The sequence below is a fragment of the Balaenoptera ricei genome, chromosome 6, assembly GCF_028023285.1.
Source record: "Balaenoptera ricei isolate mBalRic1 chromosome 6, mBalRic1.hap2, whole genome shotgun sequence".
NCBI lineage: Eukaryota > Metazoa > Chordata > Mammalia > Artiodactyla > Balaenopteridae > Balaenoptera > Balaenoptera ricei.
This window is the reverse complement of record NC_082644.1, coordinates 102371466-102384177: the sequence shown is the minus strand read 5'-3', so window position 1 is coordinate 102384177 and position 12712 is coordinate 102371466. Positions and strand designations below refer to the sequence as shown.

Here is a 12712-nt window from a genome sequence, read left to right as displayed (position 1 = left end):
AATTTTTTAGACCATCAATAGGCCCAATGGCCGGGGGATGAGCTCCTACTTAATTAAATCATCACAAGAGGACTGGGGAGTGACCTGAGACACGCTTCCCTCACTCTCTAGGTATGACTTTAGTGACCAGGCATCACTGGATTACATACATGACTCTCCTGCTGCAATTATTACCCAATACCAAACCCTGGTCTCCTACATCTCCAGCTTCAATAAGTTTGAGTCTCCTTCCAGTTTATCTACTTTATTCCATCCAAGACAAATTAAGCAGAAAAGAGAGATACGACGGTTTTATGAGCCATCTGTAACTTGGCATTTTCTCAGCCCTATACAGGTATGCAAGCCTACGCTTATCCTCAGGCACCAGCTGTTGCTTCCCAGCTGCAGCCCGTTCGGCCCTTGTACCCCGCACCGCTCTCTCAGTCTCCTCATTTTCAAGGTAGGAGTTTCTCATCTTCTGCTCTTGCTGTGCTTTCCTCCCTCCCATCCCTTTTTCATTTTGACTCCAGTAGATCTCTGCCCTTTTTTTCTTGTCTTTTTTTTAAACAAGTTAGTTGAGGTATGACTTACATACCATGAAATTCACTCGTTTTAAGTGTACAATTCAATGGGGTTTTTTAGTATGTTTACGGAGTTGTGCAACTATCACCATAATCCAGCTTTAGAACATTTACATCATCCCCACAAAAACCCTCATGGCCACTTTCTGTGTTTTGTTTCTTGCATTTTCTCCTGCCAGCCCTTTTTAATTCCCCTCTCAGAGTTGCTCTGTAGAGTTCATAGTTAATAGTAAAAGAGTAAAACATTGGAGGAAATTGGGAGAAAACATGATGACTGTTCAGTATCTCAGATGAAAGCTATTTTGTTAAAATTTTAAAGTTGTGAAAAGAATATACTTTTATAAAAAGGTCAAACAACACAAAAAGGTGTGAAGTGAAGTTACTGTTTTCCATCATTAAACCCCCCTGACCTTAGGAAACAGTCACTTGGGTAACTTTTCAGATATCTTGTATACGTGTGCAAGTGTGGTTGCCTAGTGTAAAAAACAAAGCAAAATAAAATGCACACAGCTGGGGTGGTATCCTGCCTTCTTGTTCTGCAGCTTGTCTTTTGTACAGTAATCACTTTGGGTATTAGGACAGTGGTAGGAAGAAGCAAGTATATCCCACAATGAAATTTATGGTCCTGGAGTGGTAAGGGTTTCCTGAGTGCATCCTTTGTCTGGAATCCCTGCCCTTCTCCATCTGGGAAACCATTGAATCTGTCATCTCCTCTGTGAAGGCTTCCTGTTACCATCCCTCTCTCCTCTCCTTCCAGAGACATAACTGTATACGTGTGTCACCAAAGAGTTAATCTTGCTTTTCTCTGTGCTTCTTTTGTACCTTGTAACCTCGTACATGGTTCATTCTTTGCACTTACAACACTCTGTTATAATGATCTGTTTACACGTGAGTCTCCTCACCAGACTGACCTTGCCAAGGGCAGGAACCATGTTTCATTCCTTGCTGTATCCTTGGTACCTGGTCCAATACCTGGCATGCAGTTGGGTGAATGGAGAAGCAATCTGAGTTGCTAGTGCACTACTTGTGCCCTTGAACCAGACTGTATCACTTGATGCATTTTGCAGGAGGATAGCTAGTTATTGTTAGCTTTGGAGCATTTTGCCTTTAACCCCTCTCCATCTTCTCCTGACAGTGTAAATCACCTACAGCATTTTCCAGTATTTGGAAATGTTCGTTTCTTTTTTTCCTCTGCTGATAGAGCTGTTGGCTTTTCCTCATATAGTATCCTCTGCTACAGTTTCATAAGTTTCTTTTTGGCTTATGTCTGTTCAGGATCAGGTGACATGGCTTCATTTCTCATGACTGAAGCCCGGCAGCATAACACTGAAATTCGAATGGCAGTCAGCAAAGTGGCTGATAAAATGGATCATCTCATGACTAAGGTGACTGAGTCATCTCATGACTAAGGGGCTGTGTTGAAAGTGGGGGTATAAAGAGGGGATACAAACAGGGAGCAACCAGGGCTATAGGTAAACTCTTCCTGGTTTCCTGTATTCATAGTAGTTAGTAATTTCCCTAGAAGGGTCATTTTATTTGGGGATCCAGTTAGCAGAAGAAAACTCCTGCTTACATTGGAGATTGTCTCAGAAACTTATTAACCCCCTCAAAAAAGTAGTCAGACCTTGGGTAAATTGTATTTCTCCTTTTAAAAATTTCATGAAAAGTCTTTCTGACACTCCTTTTGTAGGTTGAAGAGTTACAGAAACGTAGCACTGGCAATTCCCTGCTCATTCCTAGCATGTCGGTGACAATGGAAACAAGCATGATTATGAGCAATATCCAACGAATTATTCAGGTGAGAGTGATCAAGAACAGAGCACTCTAATATGTATAAAATAGATAACTAATAAAAAAAAAAAGAATATCATTTTACAAAAAAAAAAGAACGGAGCACTCAACCTGGAGATCTTGCCCCTGCTCTCTCTGGAGATGTACTACTGTTTGAAACCTCCACTCCAGGAATAAGAGCATGTGACAAATGCTACACGGAGTTGGGAAATTCTGGAAAATCCATTATGGCTTAATTACTCCAAGTGACTTATCACTCTATTATCAGAAGGAAACATTTCTTTTTTGACCATATTCCAAAGTTTCCGCTTCATTTTATAGCCATTTATACATTTAGTCTGTTGGATGTAGTGATTTGTATCCATCAGGTAGAATTTGATACATTGTTTTAAGTATTATATTTATGTGGACATAAGTTCTAGATTTTTCTCTCAGATATGTAACAGTATCATCTGTCAGTTCAAGTTGATTCCCTTTTATCTGGTGCTCTTCTCTTAAAAACTTAAGTTAAACATCATATATTTCGAATTAGGAAAATGAAAGATTGAAGCAAGAGATCCTTGAAAAGAGCAGTCGGATAGAAGAACAGAATGACAAGATTAGTGAACTAATTGAACGAAATCAGAGGTAATGACAGGTACGGGGCACTGGCTAGGATGGACAAAAAAGGGTTTAGTTTGTAAATGCCCAAGTTAAATAAGCATGTTTGTTTACAGAAGTTTATGTGTATTTCTGCTCTTTTCTGTTTCCTGCCTGTCATGTGAATTACTGCTTGTTGATTGAGCGGGATTTCAGGAGGCTGTGATGTAATGCACACCTGCGTTTGAATCCTGGCTCTGCTCCTCATTTGTTGTGTGGCTTTGGGCGTTTTATTTATTCCCACCGGCTCTAGTTTCCTCATCTGTAAAAGCAGTGTTAGTGCCTAGAAAACTCCTGATGTCAACTCTTCTCTCTTCTGTGTGGGCTGACTCTTATTTTATCAACCAGAACTTCACTGATTTCCATATAAAACCCAAGCATTGTATAATTTTTCTAGATCCTTCTGAAAATTTTTTTTGTGGGGAGGGGTCAGTGGAACATGTTACAGCATATAGCATTTCACTTTAAAATATCATCCTCCCATATTTCTCTTCTCCAGTGTCTCTTGTCTCCCACATGGAAGGGGGAAGGGGAGTGGCTTTCTTTTCTTCCCTCCTTGCAGCCTTCATACTTCTGTCTCTTTCCTCTCTTATTTCCCCTCACCACACATGTTCAAATTCCTCTCCTCTTCACTCTGCAAATTCAAAGCAATTCACCCAGGCCCAGGTTCCTGCCTCCAAACTTGATTACTGCAGATCTTCAGAAAACAAAATGCTTTCAGATTGTTCCTGATGAAGGTATAGAGCAATGCTCTAACGACTGAATGTGTTGATACATTGGGTTATACCTGGTATGCATTGAGTGCTTGATAAATGTTTTCTTTTTCCCTGTTTATTTCACAGGTATGTTGAGCAGAGTAACCTGATGATGGAGAAGAGGAACAACTCACTTCAAACTGCCACAGAAAACACACAGGCAAGAGTTTTGCATGCTGAGCAAGAGAAGGTAAAGTAACTGGGGAGAGAAAAGCCCAAGTCAGGATGTGTAGAGCCGAGGAGTGTCCTCTGTACGTCCTTACCAGTTTGCTTTTCAGCAGAATTTTTGCCGTCATTGAGAAGAGAACTAGAAATCTTCCAACAGATTTTTAATATATCCAACATCCACATTTCTGTTGTATAAATGCATTACAATAAGTTGACTCAAAAATAATCACTGATGTTAGTAATCTGGTTAAGGTGAGGATTATACAGTTTATTAGAAACTAATCCTATTCTGCTGAAAAAATCAACAGACGATTTCTGTTATGCCACATAACAAATATTTATTGTGAAGTTTGAGATTGTTTAGTTTGCTCCTTCATCTGTGTCTGCCAAAGCATTTTAAAATTTTTATTTATTTATTTATTTATGGCTGTGTTGGGTCTTCGTTTCTGTGCGAGGGCTTTCTCTAGTTGCGGCAAGCGGGGGCCACTCTTCATCGCGGTGCGCGGGCCTCTCACTGTCGCGGCCTCTCTTGTTGCGGAGCACAGGCTCCAGATGCGCAGGCTCAGCAATTGTGGCTCACGGGCCTAGTCGCTCTGCGGCATGTGGGATCTTCCCAGACCAGGGCTTGAACCCATGTCACCTGCATTGGCAGGCAGATTCTCAACCACTGCGCCACAAGGGAAGCCCTGCCAAAGCATTTTAAAGCATTGCTGTTTGACTTCAGTCAGTTCAGAATTAGGTATTTTGACCTGTTTCTGAAGTAGCTATAAGGAAGGAAGACTGTTGTGGGTCTTGGGTTGAGGTGACTGATTTGGAAGCCCCACTCCTCCTGTCTTTCCTCCAGTGACACTGTTTTTCTGAAATGAGTTCCTTCTTGTTTGGGCTCCCCCTCATCAGCTGGGAGATCACAACCCTTTCATCTGCTATTTTCTCAGATTTAAGAAGTGTTTTATATTTTGTATTTGAATTTTTTTGAAAACATGAAAATTGAATGGAATGCACTTTATAACTTGAGATAAGAGCTTTTGAGTGATTTTCCACTCTGCTTGTTCTTTGGTGAGAGTGACCATCCGCCCCACTGCCTCTCCTCTGGAATTCATCTCCTCCAGTGGTCTTAGCTGCTGCAAGGCCCTGTGCAAGTGGTCTTCCCTCTGATATCAGTGAACTCTGGAGCCACGATAGATGCAAAGCCCTCTGAGCATTGTGTTAGTTCAGTTTCTGTTAGACCAGTTGAGGCAGGACAGTGAGTAAAACTTTGATTCTACTTGCGGCAGGTGAAAACTCCTCTTCTGTCTGGAAGTCCAAACTGTCATTGTCCTCTGAGTTTCACAGATGAAAACCTAAGCCTGCTGAACAGCAAAAATAAGTACCTTAGAGCTCACTCTAAAGGTCGCATGTTACTAAAAAATTTATTCTGACACTTATTAAAACAGTAAGGAAGATTTTATTCAAGACTATTGCAATAGACAGGAGTTCCCTGGTGGCTTAGTGGTTACGATTCCGGACTTTCACTGCTGTGGCCCGGGTTCAATCCCTGGTTGGGGAACTGAGATCCCGCAAGCCACACGGTGTGGCAAAAAAAATACATAAAATAAAAAGACTATTGCGATAGGGAAGAAATGTTGAGCTCAACTCCAAATACAGTTAAGGGCAAGAGGGCAAGTGGGGAATTTACAGCCAAGGAGCAGAGTGAGGGGGGTCAGTGGATGGAAAATTACTAAGAGGAGACATCCTGGGTAGGGGGATTCTTGCTAACAACAGGCCAAGGACTTAGACAGCAAAGGTTGGGATGGAGAACTTTGATCAGATATCAAGAGTAGAGATTCACTCTAAACTGACTTAGCAGGGATTCTTGCTAAAACTGGGATTGTCTGGCCAAAGACAGGAGGGGAGAACAAGGTCATGGGCTTAGAGGAGCCTAACTTGAAGTGTGGTCAAGAAGAGAGCCTTTGCCAGTGTACACTCAGATACTCATTCATAGCTTATTTCTTTTTATTTTGTATACAATTTGTTTTATTTCCCCCACCTTTAAGAGAGCCAAAATATCAGATTTTAAATGTAAGCTAGAAAACTGATTAAGGCTTTGGAATAAATGTTTAAAACTGAGGTAGGCGCAGTGAATACCCTAAGAAGGGACAAGTGATAATAAGAAAGTAGACAGCAGTAAGAATGCATGTGAAGTATAGTGGTATAGGAGGAGTAATGGTAGTAACAGTGTAATAGTATAGGAGAGATGGTCCAACCCCATAAATGCACTGCTGCCCCCAAATCAAAACCAGCGGAGCAGTCACTCACTGCCTTTCCTGTCATCTGATTTCTCCTATTTTTTACAGGAGCACATCAATTCAGGTGAAATGAATGTAATATTTGTCATTTGTTTACCATTCCTTTTCATCGACCATCCTTTTAATTATCATTTTCATCATTGCCCTTCATAAGCAGAATATCTGTAGACAGTTTTCCAGGGTAGTCTTTTTGACTTCATCGGATGTTACTTGAGAATATTTAGCTCCTGTTTGGCCAGTACAGAGCACCATTTAAAATGCATTGAGCAGTCAAAGAAGTTGGAGTGTTCCCTTTTTTTATTACCACTGTTCTTCAAAGAACCCCCAAAGCAGTTACTCTCACGTGACCGATCTTTATAGTACTACTGTGGGTTGGCCAAAGAGTTCGTTCCCAAGTGAACTCTTTGGCCAACCCAATATTAGTACAGTAGTGCTAGGGAGAAGTTGTAGACTGAGAAGTGGATTGCCATCAAAGGCATTCAATTTAAAATTTAAAATACCCTTTTCTTGTTAAAAAAAATGCTTGTTCATTATAGGAAACTTAGAAAATGGCAGGAATACCATTTCTCATGTATCAGATTGGTGAGATTTAACAATAGGTGGTGACTGTATACCAAGCCACTGAGTATTTTTTCATAACACTATTCTTAATAGTTGCATACAGGATAGATATATCAATTTGCTTAAGCTCATTTTTAAAATTATTTTGTGTTTCCATTGTTTGGCAACTATAAACAATGCTGCATCAGTCATCCTTGTAGCAAAATTTTTGTGTTCTTGCATAGTATTTCCTAAGGACAAAGTTTTGCAAGGGCATTCCTGAGTCAGAGACCTGGCACATTTGAGGGCTTGATTTGGGCTTAATTCAGGTTGAAGGTGGCCTTAGCTATCTTCCTACCAGTTCAGCCAGCACAGAGTATGTGAGGTTGGGCCATCACCATGTTTAAAGTGACATCGTACTTTGTTACTGTTCAGGCCAAGGTGACGGAAGAGTTAGCAGCAGCCACTGCACAGGTCTCTCATCTACACCTGAAAATGACCGCTCACCAAAAGAAAGAAACAGAGCTGCAGGTACAGCTGACAGAAAGCATGAAGGAGACGGACCTCCTTAGGGGCCAACTCGCCAAACTGCAGGCAGAGCTCTCAGGTATGCCCTTGCTGGAGGGGGCTGGGATTTTGACAATGTAAACTTAAAGAATTACACTGTTTCCTTCCTCCCAGTCCATTTGGCATAATGCTAATGAAGTTTGTGAAGGACAGAGCCAAAGGTTAAGGTGAACCAGTATAAACCTATTACATGATTGTTTGGCATAAAGGACAACAGAAGAACTGACTATCCATTTAGAGTTGATCAGTGGCCACAGTTCTGCTTTGTTTGGGCGAGTGTTGAGTATCCTTGGTACTTAGGATTGGCCTCATAGGCCTTGAAGAGTTAATCTAACTTGTGACTGACTAATCTAACTGAAGGGTTCCTTTAACTTGTGACTCAGTAGAAGCTTAAGAAGCAGGTGCTTCCTGCTGCAGTTGCCTCTTTCCTAGAGCATGGATTGCAGTCCTTCAGCCTGGCACAAAAGGCCCCTCCACCTTAGCTTATTTCCTGTATGTTGCCCAATTCAACGTAGCTCTGGACATACTAACCAGCCTGCTGCTTCAACACATCCTGTATTTCTTGCCTTGCTTTTTATCCATGCTATTCTCTGGACTTGGTGTGCCCACCATCGCCAAGATTTGCCTCCAGTTCTCTCCAAAAACTGCCTCTTTCAGAAACTTTCCCTTTTTTTTTCCTAGAATATTTGATCTCCTTTAAAATCCTTCATCTCCGAGTGCATTATTATGCCCATTATCAGAGATAGCCTTTGATCAGCACTACTTATATGTGTTTTCCCTTCTAGAATGCAAGCCTCTGAAGGGCAAGGATGGTGTCTTGCTCATCTTTGTAAAGTCCTTCCCTTAGTATTAGTTTAGTGCCTGGCACAGTGGTGCTGCTCAAGACATGGTGACTTGAAAAGCAGATTTGTGGAGACTGGCATGTTGATTCATCCACCACTTTGTATAAAGAAACACATGTGGAAGGCACAGATGGGACCAGTGGGTGGTGTGTGGCTGGAATAGCAGCAGAGTTACGAAAAAGCAAAATTAACTTGCCCAAAAAGAAAGCTAAAAACACTGATGTCAGTTGGTGAAGTGATACCTTGAAGATAAATCCCTTCCTTTTTTGAGCATCACTTGGGCGCACTTGAGGGAAAATCTTAGACTTGAATGTCGTACAGATATCCTCTTTCCTGTTTTTGTGGTGCCCTGTGACAGTTACCTTAAGGGCACCATAAGGATCTCAAAAGTTTTCCAACAAAATTAATTTTGATGCATTACATTTTAATTTTTTTATTATTATTTTTTATTGATGTATAGTTGATTACAATGTTGTGTTAATTACTACTGTATAGCAAAGTGATTCAGTTATACATATATATAGATTCTTTTTTTAATATTCTTTTCCATTATGGTTCATCATAGGATATTGAATGTAGTTCTCTATATTATACAGTAGGACCTTGTTGTTTGATGCATTACATTTTTAAGAAATATTCCAAATAGCTTTATTTGAGAAGGAATGTTTTGAAAGCAGACTCTTGGTTAGAATGTCCCAGCTACCAAGAGAGTTGAGAATATCTTACCCAGGCAGTGAGAAAGGGCCTGGACCACTACTAAACAGAGATCTCAATGTGTTGAGTCCAGTGTGTTGAGATGATGACTGAAATGGAATTGTGGGAGTGGTAATATTCCGAAGGTGGTCTCTGACCACTTGGAACATTTCTCTTCCATTTTGTATGTGTCGAAGGTGACATGTAGGTGCAGAGATAAATATGGATGGATGGGGGAGTCAGTTTATGGCTTGATAAACCTGCTGTTGGTCAGTGAGGTGATGCTGGAGGAAGTGAGTGGAAGAGGCTCGTGTGGTAGTGTTGGGAGATGATGGAATGCAGCTTTGAAGGCGGCGCTGGGGTGGGGTGCCATACAGCCCACTGCAGCTCTGGTTCTGCAGCCAAGTCTCTGTGCTGTCATATCCCAGAGCTCCAAGAAACCTCTGAGCAAGCACAGTCCAAACTCAGGAGTGAAAAGCAAAGCCGGAGACAACTGGAACTCAGGGTGACGTCCTTGGAGGAGGAGCTGACTGACCTTCGAGCTGAGAAGGAGTCTCTGGAAAAGGTAAGTTCTACATCTGAAGTTTCTCTGTTGGGCCCAAGTGGCCAGGGTTAGCTGTTTCATAAACATTTTTATTTTCCTTTGAAAAATTACAGTTGCATGTGCTCATTGTAACAAATACAAATAATACAGAAAAGTATAAAATAAAAAATAAAATTTATCTTTTCCCCCTCTCATACACTAGAGGCAACAACTATAAAAGATATATGATTATTCTTCCAGATTGTTTTCTGTGTATATAATATATACCTACACATACATATATACATGTATGTATAAAATAAATGTACATCCATATATGTATGCTGATAACATTTTTAACAGTAATGAGATCGTATTTATTTATTTATTTATTTTTATTAATTTATTTTTTATTTTTGGCTGCGTTGGGTCTTTGTTGCTGTGCGCAGGCTTTCTCTAGTTGTGGCGAGTGGGGGCTACTCCTCATTGCGGTGCGCGGGCTTCTCATTGCGGTGGCTTCTCTTGTTGCGGAGCACGGGCTCTAGGCATGTGGGCTCGGTAGTTGTGGCTTGCGGGCTCTAGAGTGCAGGCTCAGTAGTTGTGGTGCACGGGCTTAGTTGCTCCGTGGCATGTGGGATCTTCCCGGACCAGGGCTTGAACCCGTGTCCCCTGCACTGGCAAGCGGATTCTTAACCACTGCACCACCAGGGAAGCCCCTGGGATCATATTTAATACTTTAAAAAAAAATTGTATTGTGGCCATTATACTAATAAGAATGAGAACTTCCTCATTCTTTTTTTTTTTTTTTTTGCAGTGTTGATTATTTTTATATTTATTTATTTATTTATTTAAATTGGGGTATAGTTGCTTTACAGTGGTGTGTTAGTTTCTGCTGTACAGGAAGTGAATCAGCTGTATGTGTACATATACCCCCTCCCTCCTGGACCTCCCACCACCCACCCCCATCCCACCCGTCTAGTTCACCACAGAGCACCGAGCTGAGCTCCCTGTGCTATACCTCAGGTTCCCACTAGCTATCCACTTTACACATGGTAGTGTATATATGTCAGTCCCAATCTCCCACCCACTCCCCCAGCCCTGTGTCCACACGGCTGTTCTCTACATCTGCATCTCTATTCCTGCCCTGAAAATAGGTTCATCTGTACCATTTTTCTAGATTCCACATATATGCGTTAATATACAGTATTTGTTTTTCTCTTTCTGACTTACTTCACTCTGTATGACAGTCTCTAGGTCCATCCACGTATCTGCAAATGACCCAATTTCATTCCTTTTTATGACTGAGTAATATTCCATTGTATATATGTACCACATCTTCTTTATCCATTCATCTGTCAGTGGACGTTTAGGTTGCTTCCACGTCCTGGCTATTGTAAATAGTGCTGCTGTGAACATTGGGGTGCATGTGTCTTTTTTGAATTATCATTTTCTCAGGGTATATGCCCAGTAGTGAGATTCCTGGGTCGTATGGTAGTTCTATTTTTAGTTTTCTAAAGAACCTCCATAGTGGCTGTATCAATTTACATTCCCACCAGCAGTGCAAGAAGGTTCCTTTTCTGAACACCCTCTCCAACATTTATTGTTTGTAGATTTTTTGATAATGGCCATTCTGACCAGTGTGAGATGATACCTCATTGTAGTTTTGATCTGCATTTCTCTGATTATTTGTGATGTTAAGCGTCTTTTCATGTGCCTGTTGGCCATCTGTATGTCTTCTTTGGAGAAATGTCTATTTAGGTCTTCTGCCCATTTTTTGATTGGCTTGTTTGTTTTTTTGATATTGAGCTGCGTGAGCTGTTTGTATATTTTGGAGATTAATCCCTTGTCAATTGCTTCATTTGCAAATATTTTCTCCCGTTCTGAGTGTTGTCTTTTCGTCTTGTTTATGGTTTTCTTTGCTGTGCGAAAGCTTTTAAGTTTAATCAGGTCCCATTTGTTTATTTTTGTTTTAATTTCCATTACTCTAGGAGTTGGGTCAAAAAAGATCTGTGATTTATGTCAAAGAGTGTTCTTCTTATGTTTTCCTCTAAGAGTTTTATAGTGTCCGGTCTTACATTTAGGTCTTTAATTTTCATTCTTTATAACTACTACATAGTAGTCTACTGTGAGGCTGTACCATAGTTTATTTAACTATTCACCTGTTGATGGATATTTATGTTTCCCTTTTTTCACTATTTCAAGCATTGCTGTTGTGGACATCTTTGTACTATATAACTATTTTTGCAAATTCGTTTGAGCATTTCCATAAAATGGATCACTCGAATTAGAATTGCTGCATCAGAGAAGAATGCTTAACATCTAAATTTTTGAAATAAATATTGCCAGATTATGCTTGAAGAGTTTGTTAGCTTGCATTTCCAGCACCGTGTGATCAAGCCCATTTCTCCATACTTTTTCCAACTCTGCACATATCAATTTTTCTAATCTTTATAGTCTGATAGGTGAAATATACTATCTTGTCTTAATATGTGTTTTTGGTAGTATTAAAGCTTTCATATATTTAATGCCTATTTGTATTTCTTCTGTGAATTCTTTTTAATGTCCTTTGCTATTTTATCTATTGTAATATTAGTTTGATTTAGAAACACTATTAAAGGTGCTAATCCTTTGTCAGTCATAGAGGTTACAAATATTTTTCTAGTTTGCTGTTTTTTAACTTTATTTAATAGTATCTTTTGATGTTTTATAAATTTAATATCAGGGTAATACTAGCCCCACTGAATGGATTGGGAACAGTTCTGTCTTTTTCTATGCTCTGAAACAGTTTAAATATGAAAAGAACAACCTCTTTCTGAGGTTTTAATAAAACTCTAGTAAAGTCCTTTTGGCCTAGTGCCTTTTTAGGGGATAAATCTTGGTCTATATTTTCAGTTTCTTCTATGATTTTATCAGGTTTTTTAAAAACCAGTTCTTTCTGATTTGGGGGGCTGTTTCAGTTTTTCATTGTTCTAGATACTACTGCAGTGACCATCCTTGTAGCACGTTATCTTTATGAACATGATCTACTGCTTCCTTAAATTATAATTTGTGTAAATTCTGGTTGTGTGTGCGTATTTTGAAGGTCCTTTCACAGGATTGTGATTTTCCTACCAGCAGATTGTGAAAGTATCTACTTCCCTCTACCCTAACCACTGTTAAGATATTCCCCATCTCTTCGTAGAATGGTAGATAAAGCTCTTCTTGTTTTCCTTCTTGTTGTCACAATTTTTTTCTGCCAGTAGCCAAGAATGTTAAATATATAGGGGAAATTAAATTGAAAAAATGAATTGTTTCCAGAAACAAAGTAAGGACCCAGTGACGTTAATAACTACCACCACCAACCATCGCC

General features: G+C 40.1%; 1 protein-coding gene across 3 annotated transcripts in view; it reads left to right on the top strand.

The window, feature by feature from the left end:
- Positions 1 to 12712, top strand: part of FKBP15 (FKBP prolyl isomerase family member 15) — a 55050-nt gene that overhangs the window by 34849 nt on the left and 7489 nt on the right. For 2 of the 3 annotated variants that reach the window (XM_059925347.1, XM_059925349.1), the window contains exons 15-21: positions 325 to 439; positions 1836 to 1945; positions 2251 to 2358; positions 2884 to 2978; positions 3833 to 3935; positions 7174 to 7345; positions 9269 to 9405. In XM_059925347.1, coding sequence (XP_059781330.1) covers positions 325 to 439; positions 1836 to 1945; positions 2251 to 2358; positions 2884 to 2978; positions 3833 to 3935; positions 7174 to 7345; positions 9269 to 9405 — 840 coding nt within the window. The remainder of the gene's footprint in view (positions 1 to 324; positions 440 to 1835; positions 1946 to 2250; positions 2359 to 2883; positions 2979 to 3832; positions 3936 to 7173; positions 7346 to 9268; positions 9406 to 12712) is intronic. The other variant, XM_059925348.1, reaches the window with a different exon arrangement.